Source organism: Sciurus vulgaris, assembly GCF_902686455.1.
Source record: "Sciurus vulgaris genome assembly, chromosome: 2".
Lineage (NCBI taxonomy): Eukaryota > Metazoa > Chordata > Mammalia > Rodentia > Sciuridae > Sciurus > Sciurus vulgaris.
In genome coordinates, this window is record NC_136462.1 from 90,205,525 (window position 1) to 90,225,092 (window position 19,568).

The window sequence follows — 19,568 nt, forward strand, 5'->3', positions numbered from 1 at the left end:
TAAGTATTAGATCTCTTAACAGTGAAGTCATATAAAGTTGAGAGCTATAGTTAAAATATAAAAATACAGTCCATATTTGTCCAAGTACTAGAATAATTTTAAAATTCTGAAAAGAATTTAACATGTATCAAAAAATGTGGTTTTTATTTATTTATTTATTTTTTTTTTAGTTATAGGTGGACACAATACCTTTATTTTATTTTTATGTGGTGCTGAGGATCAAACTGAGGGCCTCACACATGCTAAGTGAGTGCTCTCCCACTGAGCTACAACCCCAGCCCCAATATGAATCAAATTTAAAAACATATGCTAACTGGGTACAGTGGTGCACACCTCTAATCCCAGTGGTTTGGGAAGGTGAGACAGGAGGATTTCAAGTTCAAGGCCAGTCTCAGCAGCATAGCAAGGCCCTAAGTAACTTTTGAGGCCCTGTCTCAAAACAAAAATTTTACAAAGGACCAAGGATAAGACTTGGTTAAGCACCTCTGGGTTCAATCCCCAGTACAAAAAAAAAAAAAAAAAAAAAAAAAAAAAAAAAAAAAAAAAAAAAAAAAAAAAAAAAAAAAAACACTCTTTCACCGAAATTTTATTTTAGGAAATGTTTCATATATGTCTAATAAATGTACAAAGAATTTATACCATAGCATTATTAGAATAGTAACAGTGAGAAACAACACGCATCACTGTAGGATAGGAAGAGTCAAATTATGATACTAATCAGTTATTTAAAAACAGCTAAAATGCTGGCGCCCTAGCCCAATAACACAAGATGGCTGTGTTTGCACTAATAGGGCAAGTTGGAGAACATAGCCTGTAGTAAGTACTTTCTGTATGCCAAGTACTATTTAAGTGATTTACATGATTTTATTTAATCTTTAAAAAAAAAAAAAAAACAGCCACATCAGTGTTACAGCAGCGTGTTACAGCAGCAAAATTCACAATAGCCAAATTATGGAAGCAGCCCAGATGCCTGTCAATAGATGAATGAATAAAGGAAATGTGGTTTTGAACACAGTGGAGTTTTACTCAGACATAAAGAAGAATGGCAGATGCTGGTAAATGGATAAAACTGGAGAATATCATGCAAAGTGAAATAAGCCAGACTTGGAAAATCGAGTCAAATGTTTTCTCTCCTATGCAGAAGTTAGAGCAAAATGAGGGAGGAAAGGGCAGGTTAGTCAGATATCATAAAGATTTAGGGAAGATCAATGGAATAAAGAAAAAAAGATCAAGAGGGAGCTGAGAGAACAAGAAGGGGAAGAAACATGGAATGAATTTAACAAAATTACACTATGTAAATACGTAAATATACCATATCACATTTCACCTTTATGTGTATCTATAAAGTACCAATCAAAAATAAATGAGAGAAAGAAAGACCAGTAGAATAAAGGAAGGAGAATAGGGGGCAGGAGGAAGGGGGCTGAATTTTTAACCCAAGCATATAGTTCTGTAATTTTGAAAAAAAGTTTTTTCTAGGATGAGAACATTTAGCACCACGAGCCCCTTAACGTAAAATGTTCCAAGGGATTTTCCTCAGAATCTAAATGTGAATTTTGGCTTCAAAATAGGTTTCTATTTTGGAAACTATCCTTAAGCATCATTCATTTAAAATTTGTAGAGTTAATTTAAAGGTGTTTAACATGGGGTAGGTAGTTCAAAATAGAGATTTTCTTGTGGCCTATAAGTCAGTTTTCATAATGTTGTGTTCCTTTCTTTTCTTGCCTATTTTGTTTGATTGATTGGGTGTATGTATGTTTTTGTGTGTATGTTGGGTTTGGGGATTTGGAGTTTTTTGTTAGGTTCTTTGGATTTTGAGGCTGGGGATTAAACCCAGGGCTTCATGCATGCTAAGCATTTTGCTTTTTCTTTCTTTCTGCCCTCCCCACTTCTTTCTATAACAAACTGTTATTTTCCTTTTTCCCTTTGTTCATTTTTAACACATATATACTATTGCAGCAAATACCTTCTCTCTTGCTCATATTTTAAATTTGCTGTAGATGCTTCTGAGCCATTGACAAGCCCCTTCAGTAGCCCTTTGGAATGAACTCTGCTCAATAAAGTGAAGTATAGGGCGGGAGCTGGAGCTCAGTGGCAGAGCACTTACCTAGTATGTATGAGGCACTGAGTTCAATCTTTAGCACCTCATAAAAACAAACAAATAAAATAAAGGCATTCTGTCTATCTACAACTATAAAAATTTTGTTTTAAATAAAGTAAGTATACATTTGATCTGGATGCTAAAATTAATTGGGCATTGGATTAGGGTCCCTTGTTAATTAAACCTAGGGTAAAGGTCTAAGTATTTGTACTGTTGAACTGATACATCTGTTGGTGTGCAGTCAAATTTTCTCACCTACTTTGAACTATATTTGTAAGCAATCCAGCTCTTGACAAGATGCTAGCTTTATGTACTATTAGACACAATGAGAGCAACTTCATGTCTAATACCAACTGTGTTTCCATCAAAAGGGAATGACTCCTTCCTGCCTCTGATTGTCATTTTAGAGTTTTTATTTCCCCTCTCTGCTTTATTGGGAGTAAGAGGAATTATAGACCTGTCGTGGGGAACTTGATCTCCTGTATCAGAAATATCAATTGTTTCCATTGTTTTTCTTGTTGTTTTTTTCCTCTTTAGCTTCCCATTGATCGGGGTGGAGGTGAAGGAAAGGCCATGTACATTGACACTGAGGGTACCTTTAGGCCAGAACGACTGCTAGCAGTAGCTGAGAGGTAGGTTACCTATTAGACTAGAGAATATATGGCTGCTCTTCTCACTGTAGTGATCGCCAATGTTAGTTTGGCTAAAGAATGTCTCTTGTGTTTCTTTACATCCCAAAGTTATATGTATGGTTCAGAAGGATGGTCTTCTTTAGTAAAAGGAAGAAGGGGGGAAAAAAGACACAATAATATATGAATCATTGTCAGACTGGATAAAAAATAGAATCCAGCTGACTTCCAAAGAAACACTTTAGATTCAAAGACAAATAGGTTGAAAGTAAAAGGATGGAAAAAGATCTCACATGCAAACAGTCACCATAAGGATAATGAATAATAGTTATATAAAACAAAATAGACTTTAAGGCAAAAAAAAAAAAATTCTAGTGATAAAGAGGAACATTTTAGAATTAAAAGGTCAGTTCACCTGGAATAAATAATTATAAACATATACACACCTAACAACAGAACTCCAGAATAAGCAAAACAAAAACTGAGGTAATTGAAAGAAAAAATAGACAATGCAACAAATATTTGAGGACTAATGTCTCTCTCACTTTCAATAATGGATGGTACCTTCGATATATCATCATCAATAATGGGTAAATCATCTGTTCAGTGCCTTGATGAAGTGTGTGTTGTTTTCATTGACTTTTTTGTCACTATGCCAAAAGACCCAACAATAAGAGGAGAAAAAGTTTCTTTGGCTCACAGTTTCAGGGGTCTTAGTCCATACATAAATGGCTGATTCAGTTCCTCTGGGTAGGAAATTAGGCAGAACATCACAGCAGAAGGTTACGGAGGAGAAAAATAGCTCAGGACATAACAATTAGGAAGCAGAGTCCTCTGCCCACCAGGGATAAAACATGAACCCTAGAGCATACCCCCACTGGCTCATTTTCTCCAGCCACACCTTACCTGCCTATAGGTGATCCATATCAGTGAATTGATACACCAATTAGGTTAAAGCTCATAATCTGATGTGTCTTTATTCTTACATTGTCTCACACATGAGCTTTTGGGGGACATCTCATATCTAAACCATAATAGACATCTCTGAGAAACCTATTACCGACAGCATACTTATGGTGAGGTTTCAAATGCTGTCCTCTTCATGTTAGGATCAAAGTAAACTCACCACTTATAGTCAATTGATGTACTTTAGGTCTTGGCTAGTGCAGTCAGATAAGAAAATGAAATAAAAGGCATCCAAATTTGGAATGGAAGAAGCAAAACTGTTTGCTGATGACATGATGACTATATGTAGAAAATCCTAAGGAATCCACCAAAAACTAGAACTAAAAAAAATAGTTCAGCAAGGTTGTGGGATACCATATCAATATGTAAAATAATTGTGTTCCTACATATTAACAAAGAACAATTCAAAAAACAGTTTCAGTTACAATAGCATGAAAAAGAATAAAACAGTAGCCAGGCATGGTGACACATGTCTTTAATTTCTGCTACTTGAGAGGCTGAGCTAGAACAATATTGAGCCCATGAGTTCTGACCATTCTGGGTAAAACAAGAAAATATTTCAGAATAAATCTGACAAAAGAAGAGTTGAAAACTATAAGACTTGCTAACAGATATTGAAGATTAAACTCCATATTCATGGGTAGGAAGACTCTTATTAAATGGTAGTCTACCTCCAATTGACTTACAGATTTCTTTTTTACTGTTGTTGTTGTTTTGGGTATGGGGGATTGAAGCCAGGGGTGCTTAGCCACTGAGGCACAACCCAGCCCTTTTTATATTTTATTTAGGGACAGGGTCTCACTGAGTTGCTTAGGACCACGCTGAGTTGCTGAGGCTGGCTTTGAACTCAGTGATCCTCCTCCCTTATCCTCCTGAGCTGCTGGGATTACAGGCGTGCACCACCACACCTGGCTTGATTTACAGATTTCAGCACCATCCCTGTCAAAATTTAAGCAATCTTTTTGCAAAATTGACGAACCAGATACAAAATTGATATGCAAATATAGAGGACTTGGAAAAACCAAAATATTCTTGAAAAAGAAAGAACAAAATTGAAGGTCTTAGACTTTCCAATTTTAAAACTCAGGATTAGTGATGGCATATCTGTACTCCTAACTACTTGGGAAGCTGAGGCAGGAAGATCGTAGTTCAGGCCAGCCCAGGTAATTTAGCTGAGACCCTATCTCAAAATAAAATTAAAAGGGTTGGGGATATAACTCAGTGATAAGAGTATTTGCCTAGCCTATGTAAGGCCTTGGATTCAGTCCCCAGAACTGCCAATAAATACATATATAAAGTTACAGCAATTAGGTAAATGTGATCATGGAATAAGGATGAATTGAGAGTTCAAAAATAAAACCTTTACTTTATGGTGACTGGATTTTACAAAGAAGCCAAGGCAATTTATGTGGAAAAGACAACTTTTCAACATGATGCTAATATAGTTCAATATAAATGTGCAAAAAAAGGAAACTCTAGACCCTTACTGTACATGGTACTAGTAACATAGTTATTTTAAAAAATTAAATACAGCTAGGTGTGGTGGTGCACACCTGTAATCCCAGTGGCTCAGGAGGCTGAAGCAGGAGGATCTTGAGTTCAAAGCCAGCCTCAGCAATTTCAAGGTGCTAAAAACTCAGTGAGACCCTGTCTGTAAACAAAATACAAAATAGGACTAGGGATGTGCTCAGTGATTGAGTGTCCCTAAGTTCAATCCCTTGTACCCAAAAAGGGGGAGAAAAATTTACTAGGTATATATACTAGGAAAGTAGAGAGTTTCAGTTTTTTCCCTAAAGGAATTTATATTCCAGTAAAAGAATGGCCCAGTAGCTCTTCACAAGAGCCATAAAAATACCCAAACCACATTTTTGGAAGTCCAGAAGAGCGAGAATCATATTTGACAGATGCAGGAAATCTTTTGTGCAAGTACAGGCAAAGCCAGGTGTGGTAATGTGTGCCTTTAATCCCAGCTATGGGAAAGACTTACTTGAACTCAAATTCTGAGGCTAGCCTGGACAACACAGGGAGACCCCTAACTGAAAAAAATAATTTTAAAAAGTGCAGGCAGTTCATTGAATTTGTTCAGATGGGTAAATCAAAACTTTTTTTTTTTTTTTTAATGGTGTGAGGATGAACCCAGGGCCTCTTGTATGCTACACCAGTGCTCCATCACTAAGCCACATCCCCAGCCCTGTACATTTAATGAGAATGAAATTGTCTTTCTTGATCAATCTTGAACATTGTCTTAGGTGGCAGTAGCAAAAGTGAGTCCATTCTATGAAAGCAGGAGCTATTTTATTGCCATTTTTAGACACAAAGGAAAAAAATCACTGAGCTATAAGTTGAATTCAGATGTCATTCATACATAAATATATTCTGAACTGTAACTTGTTTTATTCTTGTAACTGTAAACTATTATTAGAGTTTGGAAGAAATGAAATTATTTATTTTGGTTTTCTTGAACTTATAGTTTGGGGATCCTTTTTAGCAGATTTAATTTCCATATAGCAACAGTTATGGGAATTTAAATTGATACATTATTTTGGCTTGTTGTCCTTGGTTTTTTGCAGAATATTGTTTCCTTGTAATTAGAAATTCTCATTCTAGTTCAGGAGATCTCAAAGAATAAATTTGATTTATCTTGAAGTCTTGCCAGATAGATCTACTCTTAATATCATCTTTCTCTATGAAGTTTGCCTGTATATCATACAGAAAGGAATTTAGTGCAGATGTGCCTCAGTTGGAGAGCACTTATCTAGCATGCATAAGACCCTGGGTTTGATCCCCCGCACCACCAAAAAAGGAAAAAAGAAAGATATTTATATTCTTGGGCCTTGAAAGCACTGTCAACACTACTTCTTACCTACCTATCTTTAAATCTTAAAAATGAATTTCTCACTCATCTGAGTTCTGTGCCTAAAATGTTCTCTCTTCTAGATATGGTCTCTCTGGCAGTGATGTCTTGGATAATGTAGCATATGCTCGGGGATTCAACACAGACCACCAGACTCAGCTCCTTTATCAAGCATCAGCCATGATGGTAGAGTCCAGGTTTGTGCTCAGCAGAAGACACCAAATATGTTCCCAGAGCTTTTTCCCTCAATCCTGTTGATAATAACTTGAATTAGAAATGGAGAATTTTAGTTTCTGTTATGATGTGTGTGTGCACACAGGCTGTACTGGAGATTGAATCCAGAGGCTTGTGCCTGCTGGGCACACACTTATAGCACTGAGTTGCATATCCTCAGCCCTTTTTTGTATTATGAGACAGGGTTTCTCTCAGTTGCCCAGGCTGGGCTTGAATTTTGTAATCCTCTTGCCTCAGCCTCTAGAACTGGGATTATAGGTGTACATAGCCACTCCTGGCCTATTGTGACACTCTTGTTTTGTGATCAAGTCACTAATGAAAAATAAAGCCAAAGCTGGGGATGGAATTCAGTGGTAGAGCACTTGGCCTGGCATGCGTGAGACCCTGAATTTAATCCTCATCACTATACACATTCCAAAAAAAAAAAAAATAACTGAACGTGCTAGAAATCTTATCTTTTTAAATACTACCTTAGGTTGAATGCTGTACAAATATTTATTAAACACCTTTATACAAATTAAATCATGAATATGAGATTTTAGGATAGTGGGTACAGGAGCAGAAACTGACACAGGCTAGAAATAGTCTTCAGAAAATGCTGTTCCCACTGGGCTAGCAACTAAGGCAGGAGCATCTAAAATTCAAGGCCCGCCTTGGCAACTTACTGCGACCCTATCTCAAAAAATAGAAAGGACTGAGGGTGTAGCTCAGTAGTAAAGTGCCTCTGGGTTCAATCCCCAATACCAAGAAAAAAAAAAAAAAAGAAAATTCTTGTTCCCTGTAGGTATGCACTGCTTATTGTAGACAGTGCCACCGCTCTCTATAGAACAGACTACTCAGGTCGAGGAGAGCTCTCAGCCAGGCAGATGCATTTGGCCAGGTTTCTGCGGATGCTTCTGAGACTTGCTGATGAGGTAAGCTGCAGGAAGGAACCTTGCTGAGAGGCTAGGACATTAGTGCCTAATATCATCAAGTTATAGAAAAGAGGAGAAACATGAGTCATTTGTTGCTTTGTGGGGGAATGTAGTGGCAGCATTAAGGTTCTTAGAATGTCTATAGCCACAAAACTGACATCCTTTCCCCATCAGTTTGGTGTAGCAGTGGTAATCACCAACCAAGTGGTAGCTCAAGTGGACGGAGCAGCCATGTTTGCTGCAGATCCCAAAAAACCTATTGGAGGAAACATCATTGCTCATGCATCAACCACCAGGTAAGGTAATGGCATCAATACTTCTTGTTGAAATACATGTCATATTAACTATGAACTAGACATGATGATAAAATATTTCCACTTAAACCCTATTAAAGCTGACATTGTGTAATTAAAAACAAAATCTTGCTAAATCTAATTGTCTTACTCTGGTTGGTACAGGTGTTTGCTTTTAGTTCAGAAAGGAATTTAAAACCCTCAATTGTTGAAGAATGAATATGAATAATTAATATGCCTGTGCCTGATTATTTTGAAAAGTGTTTCAGTATGAACATTCCATTAGGGTAGAATGGATTTCTCCAGGTTGGAAGTGCACTAGATGCACTAAGATCCCTAATGTCCTTGTAGGAAATACATACACACACATACACATGTCTAAAAAAGCTCTATTATAAAAAAAGGATGTAATTATAACTTGGTGCTTTGGTCTGTGTCTTTGGGTCAGACTATACCTGAGAAAAGGAAGAGGGGAAACAAGAATCTGCAAAATCTACGACTCTCCCTGTCTTCCTGAAGCTGAAGCTATGTTTGCCATCAATGCGGATGGTGTGGGAGATGCCAAAGACTGAATTACTGGTGTTTTTTCCCTGTGGTAAACTTTAAGTGCTACAATCTAACAAAGAGGACTGCTCCCTGGGGTTCTTCACAGGCCTCTTCCTGTTGTGACTGCCAGGACAAGACATTCAGGAAAATAGCTATTGTTCAACCTTTCTGATGGTGTAAACAGGAGACAGGTCAGTATTCACAAACTGATCTGAAATGTTTATTCCTTCTGGAGTATGTTAATCTTTGTAATTTCTTTGGTGTTTGGAGAGGTATAAAATACCTTTGACATAGTGTCTTGGGATGGACTTGGGGCTAACAGGTTTCAGACAAGTAAAGTTGGGAAGATCTGATTTCTTTCACTTCCAGATAATGATAAAATAAAATGTCTGAGTTCTGTAGCCAAATGAATGAGTCTCTTCACAGGATCTTTTCTGTATCAGTAAAACTCCCCTGTTAATTAGTATGTAGGTTTTAAGGTTGTGTGCCTGAATTCATAAAAATTTGGTTTGATTAAGGAATCTTGGATGAGGCCTGCTGGGCCATCAGCCCTTCTTCTGCTTGCTTGCTTACTTACCACTAAAACTAACCTAATTCTGGAATCTTAAGCATTTCATAGGCTAAGTAAGCAGAAATAGTATGAGGCTGTTAATAAAATAACTATTTGAAATTAATGTACTGTTTATTTTTTTGTGGTCCTGAGGATTGAACCCAGGGGTGCTCTATCACTGAAGTACATCCCCAACCCTTTTTATTTTGAAAGAGTCTGCAAGTTGGCAAGGCTGACCTCAAACTTGTGGTGATCCTTTATCAATTTTCTGAGCTGCTGAGATTATAAGTGTGCACTGAAACCCAGTGTACCATTTATAGGAGTTATTCTAGAGTAAGATGAATATTTCAAAATAGGGTTTCCATAATACCTCTTTGGCACAGTTTCTGTTGCTTTAAGTATTGAAAACTAAAAAGAAAATCCTACTTTCAGGTAATTGATCTTATATACTTAAATGGGAAATATTTGAATTATTCATGACTCTCCTGTGGCCTGTTTTTATTCCATAAGTCTTGGGTTGTAGTGGTCTGGCACTTTCCCAGATTATTCTATTATAGGGATTTGAGATCCTTCTCTTCCCAAGACTTCTACTTGGAATAGGTTTTAACCAGTTCTTCAAAGTTTAAGGGGCCTGTCAGCTAGTATTGGCATGTGTCACTGAAAATCTCTGTTGCTGCATAGGCCAGTCCCCTACCATATGCAAAGAAATGGGAAGACTCAGGTCAATTTAATGCAGCTTTGTTTGACTGATTTTAATGATTAAGAACTGGGCACAGTGGTATACACCTACAGTCCCAGCTATAGAAGGCTTCTAATCCTGATTTTACTGAAAGTGCTCATTGACCATCCAAAAACTTGTATCTGTAGATAACAAAAGTTGTTTTATTCTCAGAACTGACCATATCTCAGGTCTTCTCTTTCTACATCACAAAATAAACCTAGGTTGGTATAATAAAGACATAATGACAGATTCTGGAGTGAAAGATTGGCTCTTATATAAAGGCATCTCAGCCCTATAAAGTACTCAGGTGAATCTGACCTAGACACTTGTCTTACTCTTTATTCTAGGTGGAATTAGGCTTTGTGCCAAACAAGAGGAGCAGGGAATACTTGTTAGTGGCAATAGGTCTTGTTCAGGCTAAAACGAGCTCTCTGCCTATGTTTTACATGCAGCTAAATTTTTTCACTGGAAAGAACATTAATCAAAGATCTTATTTAGTGCACTTTTTCTAAGCATCTATAATTTCATATAAGGAGGAAACAAGAACATCATCATTATTATCAACTTTGGTTTATTTCAAGCTTGTGCCAAAATATATTCCAGGTAATGCTTCAGATCACTGTTGCACAATAAACCCTATGCCAGTGCTGTCATTCCAAAAGCTGCCAGAACTCTGGAAGTCAAGTGATCCAGCCCCTTAACCCAGGAATATAGGTAGAGTCCACATGATAGGTTATGAGAGGGCAATACTGGACTGTTCTAAGCCCTCTTTGTCCTGGTAAGTAGGGTATGATCTTAGGATTATAGATAATAGCTATTAAATATTAATCAGTTCAAAACATTAGAGTGACAAGTTCTCTTTGTTCCTATAGCTTTTTGAATTTCATCCACCTCACCAGCAATCAGAAGGCAGTGCTACTTCACCATTTAGCTCTAGCAGCCTTCAGGGCTCCACCCACATGTAACCCTAAGGCAAATGCTAGACTCTTGATCTTTCAAGAATTTCTTTAAGAGGAAGAACAATAAAAACCTAAGATTCAAGTTCTTCCCTAATTTTAGATTAGGTAAAAACATGAGAATAAATTAACTGATGGACAGCAGGCAAGAAGTTGGGGAATGGTAGTGGGTAGCAGTCAGACCCAAGGGTCAGGACACTGCCTACACCAGACTTGCTTGGTTTTCTGATCTCAGGGTCTGTGGAATAAAAGCCTTGATTTCCCCCCTCCTCTTAAGTAGTATCCCTGAAGTCATAAAGGCCATTGAAATGTGATTATTCTCCTAAAATTACTTCCAATTCTTGCAGGTCTTTCTGGAAAGATGAATCCTAGAGAAACAAAGAGAACAAATCTAGTACTCAAAATCTGAGCCAACCTTTTTCCAAACAACTGGTACCTGAGGGGCCCTTTTCTTCCTTCCTGAGATGTTAGCTATAGTTTTTCTCCTACTTTCCCGGACAGCCTAGAGCCCATGAAATCTACTCCTCCCCTAGGTGAGATGTACATAGAACATACAAGAGATTCCATGCAGAGGGTATACTCTCATCCTAGGGAAATAAGACCTCAAAGGAAGATTTTCTTTGCTGAAAAGGTCACCTGATGACATAGTGGTAGAACTCAGTATTTTAAAAACTCTAAAAAGTATTACCTCATTAGTAACATCTGGCAACTCCAAGGCCAGCTTCATCCACCTTCTAGCTTCAGAGTTTTTTCCTAGTTCTCTATAGCACTGAGAAGAGACAACAATGAAAACCTGACAACCACCACCAGGAGACTAAATGGACAAGAGTGCTTTCAAGAGTTCCAGAAGGGTTGGGAATGTTGCTCTGTGGTAGAGAGCCTGCCTCGCATGTGTTAGGACTTGGGTTTTATCACCAGCACCAAAAAATAAGTTCCCAGAAATACATAATACATCTACATAAATGTTTTTTCATCTATGTTGAAGTGAGTGGGTTTACCTTGGAAATATACACCCTTCCTGCTTTGGAAAATCCTGGCTGTAGTTCTTCAGCCTAGAGAAGGAAGGCACTTCGTTAAGAGGTTCCAAAATTCAAGTAAGGCTGAAGTCTATTAAGTAGAGATTTCCGGTCCCAAACAAGAGACTGATTCAGTGGGTCTATTTAGGTATTCTCATTTTCCCACTGAACAGGCAAACAACTGTCCCCTATAGGAATCCCTCCCATTAAGGGTCTCAGTAATGTCCTTAGGAAAAATAAGGATACCCTGGTATTGGGGCTGCTACCCATCTTCCCCCATACCTTCAGGAAGCTTTGGAGGGCATCCTGCACAGTGGCACTGAGAGGGCTTTCAAATAAGGCTGTAGCAGTTTTTTTTTCTAGCCAGCTCAGGTGAGAGACCTGCCATCAAAAGATCAAGATGTGAATAAAAGGTTTAAGAAAAACCTTTAGAAGTACTGAATATTCTGTACTAAAACCAGTCAGCCATCAATAACGTGAGCATTGAGGAAATGTAACCCAAGCCAGACCAGGATGATGAAGCTGAGGACCAACCCTGTAGGGATCAGTGACAGAGGACATTTAGGACCATTACGTTAGCCCTGGAATGTAGCTTACCTGGTAGCACCACCTGCCAAGAAGAAAGTGAGCCCTGGGGTTTTCTGGCTGGAGAGCAATGGCTTTGTCCACGTGCTCCTGGAGGGAAAATACAAATATAAAACATCAGACCAAAGTCCAAGAAAAGCAGCAAGACACTGAGGCTGTGAGAAAGCCCTTCTAAGGGAGCTGGGTAGGAACAGGCAATCCGGAATAGACTAGCACAAGGGAAGGAGAAGCTCATCCTCACCTTGAAACTAAAGCCACTCTGGATACGCCTCTGGATGCCCTCATGCTCAGCCAGCTGACCACAAAGCACTGCATACCTAAGGGGGGAAGCAGCAGCAAGCTCAAGGACAAGGACTGGGTACTACCACTGCAAGGAACAGAGACCCACTCACAGCCTAGTTCTATTATCCCCTATCCCTCCATGCTCAAATACAGCTGAAAATGTGATTTTCATTTCTTAATTCCCTCTCTTCAAAGACCTGCAGTTCTGGATAGTATTTCATAAACACAGTGGTAGGCTTAAAATTCTCCTGAGTGTTTATAGGCATTAAAAAATTTGGCCCATCACAATAAATATCTTCACATTTAAGAATATTTAGGCAAGCTGGTAGTGATGTTCACATGCATGTAATCCTAGTGATTCAGAAGGCTGAGGCAGGAGGATTGCAAGTTCAAGTACAGCCTCAGTAACTTAGCAAGACATTCTCAAAAAAATGTTGGGGACGTAGCTCAATGGTAGAGCACCACTGGGTTCAATCCCCAATACCAAAAGTAAAGAATATATTTAAGCAAGGTCTTGGTACAGATCTCTAAAATTTCTTCCTCATATAGTACAGTGTAGTATAGCTAATCATAAAAACTTGAAAAGCAGAGGACTGGGGGTGTACTAGTGCTAGAGCACTTGCCTAGCATGTGCAAGACCCTGAGTTCCATCCCCAGTACTGCAAACAAAAAAGTAGAGAAGTACCCATAAGTCAGCAGCAAACTAAATGACTTGAGTGAGTTGCATTGTTAATTGTCTTCTAAGCAAACACTAAAGGAAGATCTTAGCCTTTGAAGTATACAGATATATCATCAGAATTTGGGAAACTATGTTCTCAGTATGGCCAATTGGGATGGGATACGTAGGAATCTCATGTTAACTTGGGAACCAACAGAAGCAAAGAAGAAAGACCTATTTTAGCTCTTCCCTAAAAAGACAGCAGCTTTCACAGTCTGCAAAATAAACATGAGGGCTGGAGATGTAGCTCAGTGGTAGAGCACTTGCCTAGCATGCTCAGTGCCCTATATTTGAAGCCCAGCACTTGCAAGAAAAAATAAGGCCAAGCTTGGCATATGGTGCACACCCATAGTCCCAGCTACTCAGAAGCCTGAAGTAGAAAGACCAAAAGTTGAAGGGCAATCTCAGCAATGTCAGACCCTTTCTCAGAATTAAAAGGGCTGTACCTGTAGCTCAGTGGTAGGACACCCCTCAGTTTAATCCCTAGTACTACAAAAGTGGGGGACAGGGGTGGGCTTTCTACCTTATCCCCCCAGCACTGTTCCTAGAAGCAAAATTGACATTTGTTGAGTGCCTAACCAGGCCCAAATTGCTCTCTCATGTATTTACTAAATACCTGGGGTTATCTGTATCAGATACTTCCAGAGGCTCATTTCCATATTTAATCAAAGCAGCTGTTCCTCAGAGCCAGTTTTCATCCTTGGGAGCCTAGACCAGGGAAGCAATGACACCCTGGAAACAGTTACCCAGCCTCCAAGAACCCTCGCAGAGAAAGTTTCATCAACAGAGAGAAACAGCCTCTCAGCTCACAATCTGAAGGCAGAGACTTAGAAGCAACAGGGTAGTGAGAGAGGGAAAAGAATTTTTCACTAAAACACAGATGCTAGAATCAGGACTTTGGACATGGGTAGATTTGACTAGTAAGTTGGTGGAATTTTACCTCACAAAGACCACAGAAAGGGCCATTTGGGGCTTTTATTTTGTGGTGCCAGCGATCACACTTGGGGCCTAGGCAAGCACTCTACCACTAAGTGACATCCCCAGCCCAGTAAGCTAATAATTGGCCTCTCAATCTTCCTGGCTTTGCTTTAGTTTTTCTCATGCAAAGAAGCCAAGGTCTACCACCAGCCAGGGATCACAGCCAGAGGAAAGAAGAGTTTGTTCAGGACAAGACAGCAGCAAATTGCCCCAGTCTCCCTAAGGAGCCAAGAACCCACAAGTTTTATGCTAGGATCGCTCTTAGGAAGATACCCATTTCTCCTAACCACAGCAGGAAAAAAAAAGCTTGCTCTCCCTACTTGCCTCAGCCCCAAAGCATCTCCCAAAGAAAACCTGTGGTCCCTGGCAGGGATAGGGTGAGGCATGTAGAAATGCAGAGTAGAGCTCCCCCTCCTGGTTCCTCTGGCCAGGGCAGAGAAAAGAAAGGACTGTTGTGGCTCTTGCTGGCTCTTGCCAGAACCCTGCAGGGTGTTATTACCACTGGTGACATTCAGCACTCTCATCCCCCTTCTCCAGAGCAGCCTCTGCTTCTTCCTTTCCTGAAAGAGAAAGTTAAATCTAGAGTTAACATGGACTCCCATATACACTCCCACAGGAAAGACTGGGGAAAATGAGTGCCTTAGTTCTTACTAATCCCTATACAACTTGGACTTATTTGGAAATAGTTTGTGAAAAGGTTGCATACAGGTTCTCAAGGATGATTCCTCTTCACCTTGGAGATGTGACCCATCTCTGTCGTCAGTAGCAATTGTATAAAATTTGATAAAATTCTCAAAAGGATCCATGATCCAAAAATGTTTATTATACCCCCTGCCCCAGTGCTGGGGACTGAACCCAAGGCTTTCTGTATGCTAGGGAAGCACTCCACCAAAGCCACAACTCTTGAAGTTTTACCAAATTTTCTAGGCACAAAGACTAACAAAGACATCAAAACCCAAACACACGAAAGCTCCTGATCAGGGTCCCCTAAAGTATCAAGATGGAATCTATAGACCACCAGATTAGGATCATTACATCCATACATTAGACATTGCAAAATGGGACTTCTCCTTTGATCAAAATGGAATAAAAGTAATATATTGAGGTTGTGGGTTGGCTAATCTATACTGTTTGATCATATTTTAGTAATTTTTAAGGCAACTGTGCTATAAAGGTCTCTACCTCTCCCTTTCCAAACAGAAGGGCAATGTAACCCCACCAGTGAGGGACATTACCTTTTCTCTCTGCCTCCTTCAAAGCACTATGTTACTAGGAAAATAATAGTGAATATGTGACAGCCAATTCTTACCAAGCCAGACAGTGGGATGGACAAACCATAGCCTGAGAACTACAGAATAATTTCCTTATGGTCTAGCATCTAGAGATAGAACATCTTGGGACCTATTAAATCCCAAATTTTCAGTACTGCCAGTATTTCAATGACATCAACACAGGTACATTAAAAGGAGTTGGAAGTCATAATTTAGAGGTTATAAATTATAATTTCATTATAATGTAGTTACATACTACATTATATACTATATTTTAAGAAATGATTTGCAGGCTGGGGTTATGGCTCAGTGGTAGAGTGCTTGCCTAGCATGTGTGAAGCACTGGGTTTGATTCTCAGCACCGCATATAAATCAGTCAATAAATAAAATACAGGTTATCAACAACTAAAAAAGTAAAAAGTAAAAACAGTTTGCCCTTTGGCTCTCTGAAAAACATAATGGCAGTTGGCAAACACAGGAAGCATACAAAATGGAGCAAAAAGGGAGAAAGAAGAGAGTTAAACCATTTTCTAAGAAAAATAGATGATATGAAAGTACCTACTATGTTCAATATAAGAAATAATGGCTATTCAGAAGGAGTGTGAATTCAAGGCTAGCATTGGCAACTTAGTAGGCCCTGTCTCAAGAAATTAAAAAGGACTGGGGATGTAGCTCAGTGGTAGAGCATCCCTATATTCAATTCCCAAGGCCCATCCCCCCAAAAGTGGTTACAAAGATTAAGGAATCAAAATTGCAACCAATAACCCCAAGGGTTGTATGTTTAAAGTGAGCCTTGCTGATCTACAAAATGGTTAAATTGTACAGAAAATTCAAACTAATTTCTGTGAACATTCAGACATAAACTGCCTAACTTCTAGGGCATGGATCCCATGACAATGTTTCACAGCCAAAAATGGCAGGCCATTATTGAAGCTCATGGTGATGTCAAGAATACCATCAGTAGGGCCGGGTATGTGCTCAGTGAGTACTTGCCTAGCATCCACAAGGACCCGGTTTCAATCCCCAGTACTTTAAAAAAAAAAAAAAAAAAAATTGTTATTTCTTTGTCTGTTCTGTTGGTTTTACTTTAAAATGTGATTATTAGATTTGGAAGACCTCTTATGCTCAGCACCAACAGGTCTACCAAATCTGGAAGATAGAAACCATAACCCTAGAGGTACAAATGACTTGAAAGATAAGGTCAATAAGTTGATTTTAGACAGCATTGGAAAGGATATAGAAAGACTTTCCAATCTATCCTTTTCATGATATCCTGTTAGAAAAGTTTTTTAAAAATGCTAAAGAAGTACAAGTTGAGAAAATTCATGGTACTTCATGGAGAAGGCTGCAGCTCTGGAAAAGATATGGAGGATGACACACGTGCTAAAGATGAATGAGCTGATGGATATGAACCACCAGTCCCAAGAATCTAAAATTCAGACTTTTCATAGTGGCAAAAAGTCCTATTTGGGAATGGGTTGGGGTGAGAAATGATCAGAGGGGAAAAAAAAAAAGTTTGTTAATACCAAGAGCTCAAAAATCAGCCCAAAAGCTGATAAGAATCCTCACCTTGAAATTTAGGAGGGACAGAAGCTTTTGAAGAAAAAGACCAAAGAGTAAAAGCACCTTTCCTTAAAATTTCCTGGGACCTTTGAGAGTCTGTATCAACTCAGTAAGTCTTCCTCCATCAATAGAATTCTACTAATGTTTAGGATGCTGACCCTGAAGTATTGTCAGATTCACATTTTCAAAGATTCGATAATATTTGTAGGGTTGTCTTAAGTGGGAAAGATGACAAATCCACATTAGTCAGTCACCTTATATAATTAATGGATCATATACCTGTAAGCCCATTTATGATACCTGACATAGACTATGCGGCAAGGTAAGACACATCAGTCATTTTTGCTGGGGGAAAGGGGCAGTATTGGGGATTGAACCCAGGAGCATGCTACCATGGAGTTACACCCTCAGCCTGTTTCATTTTTGTTTTTGCAGTACTAGAGATTGAGCCCTGGGCCTTATACACATTAGGCAAGTGCTCTACCACTGAGCTTTATCCTCAACACTTTTTTTTTTGTACTGGGGATTGAACCCAGGTGTGCTTAACCACAAAGCCACATCCCCAGCCCTTTATTATATTTTATTTAGGGCCTTGCTTGCTAAATTGCTTAGAGCCTCACTAAGTTGTTGAGGCTGGCTTTAAACTCAAAGTCCTCCTCTCCTGCCCCAGCCTTCCACATCTCTGGGATTACAGGCCACCAGGTCTGGCCTCCTCAACACTCTATTTTGAGACAGGGTCTTGTTAAGTTGCTTAGATTGACTTTAAACTTGTGATCCTCCTGCCTCAGCCTCCCAAGTAGCTGGGATTATAGGCATGTATTGCCATGCCTGGCTCACATCAGTCTTGTTTAAAGTCTTAGGATTCCACCCTCATGACAGACAAGGCTAATCCCTGAGTCTGGCACAGGTCAGATGTACCCTACCCTGACCTAAGAGTACTTAGCCAACAGATTTGCTAGATGAATATCAGGGACTTCTACACTAGCAGTAAACTTCCAAACTGCTTCTTAAGTATTCACCATATATACTCATCATAGTCTCAGAACACCTGCCACACAGTATAACTGAAACCAGATTCCTAAACAGCAACCAAAACCCTCCGGCAAGGAGAGGCGGCTTTGCCAGGCATGGTGGCACACACATATTATCCCAGCAACTCAAGAGGCTGAGGCAGGAAGATCACAAGTTCAAGACTTAGCAAGACCCTGTCCCCAAAACTACAAAGGGCTAGGGATATAGCTCAGTGGTAGGCACCCCTGGGTTCAATCCCCAGTATCATAAAGGAAAAGAAAGGCTTTGTCCCTCTTATGGTTAAAGAGGAAGAACAAAGAATAATGCCAATATGATAAAACTATCCCTAAAATCATGTGCTCCTGTGTCAATCACCATGACATTCAGATAAGTAAACTGCTATATATTAAAAAAAAAAAAAAAAATTAGAGTCCTTGAGAACCTGAGTCTGTTCCTTAGTGAGTGAGTAAGCCACAACTCCTCATAGCCAGCATCTTGGTGATTTCCAGGTAGATGAACCACTTGTACCTACACAATCAGTCACTTTCCGACCAGGAACCTGTCAGCACCTACCATTTAGGGCATATGACTTCTTCTCATTCACCTCCTCAGTAAGCTCACACATGTCACTGTAGGCCCGGGCCAGGCGCCAGAGAAAGTCCTGTCGGCTTCCATACTGTAAAACAAATGAAAATGAGGCCCCATTTCCCATAGCCATAGAAAATGGAGGACCTGGCCTTGTACCCCCTCCCCCAACATCCTCGGTTTGATTTTCAAAGCTTGTGTGTTACAACCACTGACATGAGGCCAACTCCTGTGCAGTATTCCCACCCCATGACCTCCCAGGTTCAGTTAACTGATGACGCATCTCTAGCTGATACCTTGCATAATCACAGGGTGAGGGCATTCTGGCCTAATACTGTTGGGGGAAAGGTCAACTCCAAGAAGATACAGTGAAACACAGCAAGAAGTCTTGCTGATTAAAAAAAAAAGTGTGAAAAGGGAAAATTCTAACTTGGGCAAGGGTAACATTTATGCCTGAGAAAGCATAGATTTTGTCAGTGAGCCTCAGGAATTGTGATCGAGTGATCTACACAATTGTTACTTGTGATAGAAAGTTCAAGTTAGAACGGACAGATTGAGTTCTACTTCAAGGAAAATAAAAGGAGAGGGACCAATTCCAGTCCTTTCCACATTTCCCCCTACAGAGAAAGGAAGAGCTCATTTTGCAGTTCGAGAGGCAGAGAACTTTACTTCTCTTCCTCAGCAGGAGGGAAGTTCTAGGGCAGATAGTACCCTGGCTGGGCGTTCTTGAAAGATGACATGCAACCTAGGAGTAGATGCAGAACCAGCCATCTCATCCCCATGTTCCTTCCCATG

At 39.5% G+C, this 19,568-nt stretch overlaps 2 protein-coding genes across 2 annotated transcripts in view; one reads left to right on the plus strand and one right to left on the minus strand.

Moving 5' to 3' along the window:
- RAD51 (RAD51 recombinase) overlaps window positions 1–10,999 on the plus strand; it is a 24,132-nt gene extending 13,133 nt beyond the window's left edge. Inside the window, exons 6-10 of the mRNA XM_079129026.1 lie at window positions 2,639–2,733; window positions 6,634–6,747; window positions 7,569–7,698; window positions 7,873–7,994; window positions 8,440–10,999. Coding sequence (XP_078985152.1) covers window positions 2,639–2,733; window positions 6,634–6,747; window positions 7,569–7,698; window positions 7,873–7,994; window positions 8,440–8,563 — 585 coding nt within the window. The 3' untranslated portion in view covers window positions 8,564–10,999. The remainder of the gene's footprint in view (window positions 1–2,638; window positions 2,734–6,633; window positions 6,748–7,568; window positions 7,699–7,872; window positions 7,995–8,439) is intronic.
- RMDN3 (regulator of microtubule dynamics 3) overlaps window positions 10,365–19,568 on the minus strand; it is an 18,108-nt gene continuing 8,904 nt past the window's right edge. The window contains exons 6-13 of the mRNA XM_079129021.1: window positions 18,762–18,864; window positions 14,843–14,903; window positions 12,607–12,682; window positions 12,378–12,455; window positions 12,063–12,161; window positions 11,763–11,816; window positions 11,453–11,533; window positions 10,365–11,132 (exon numbers count right to left, since the gene is read on the minus strand). Coding sequence (XP_078985147.1) covers window positions 11,079–11,132; window positions 11,453–11,533; window positions 11,763–11,816; window positions 12,063–12,161; window positions 12,378–12,455; window positions 12,607–12,682; window positions 14,843–14,903; window positions 18,762–18,864 — 606 coding nt within the window. The 3' untranslated portion in view covers window positions 10,365–11,078. The remainder of the gene's footprint in view (window positions 11,133–11,452; window positions 11,534–11,762; window positions 11,817–12,062; window positions 12,162–12,377; window positions 12,456–12,606; window positions 12,683–14,842; window positions 14,904–18,761; window positions 18,865–19,568) is intronic.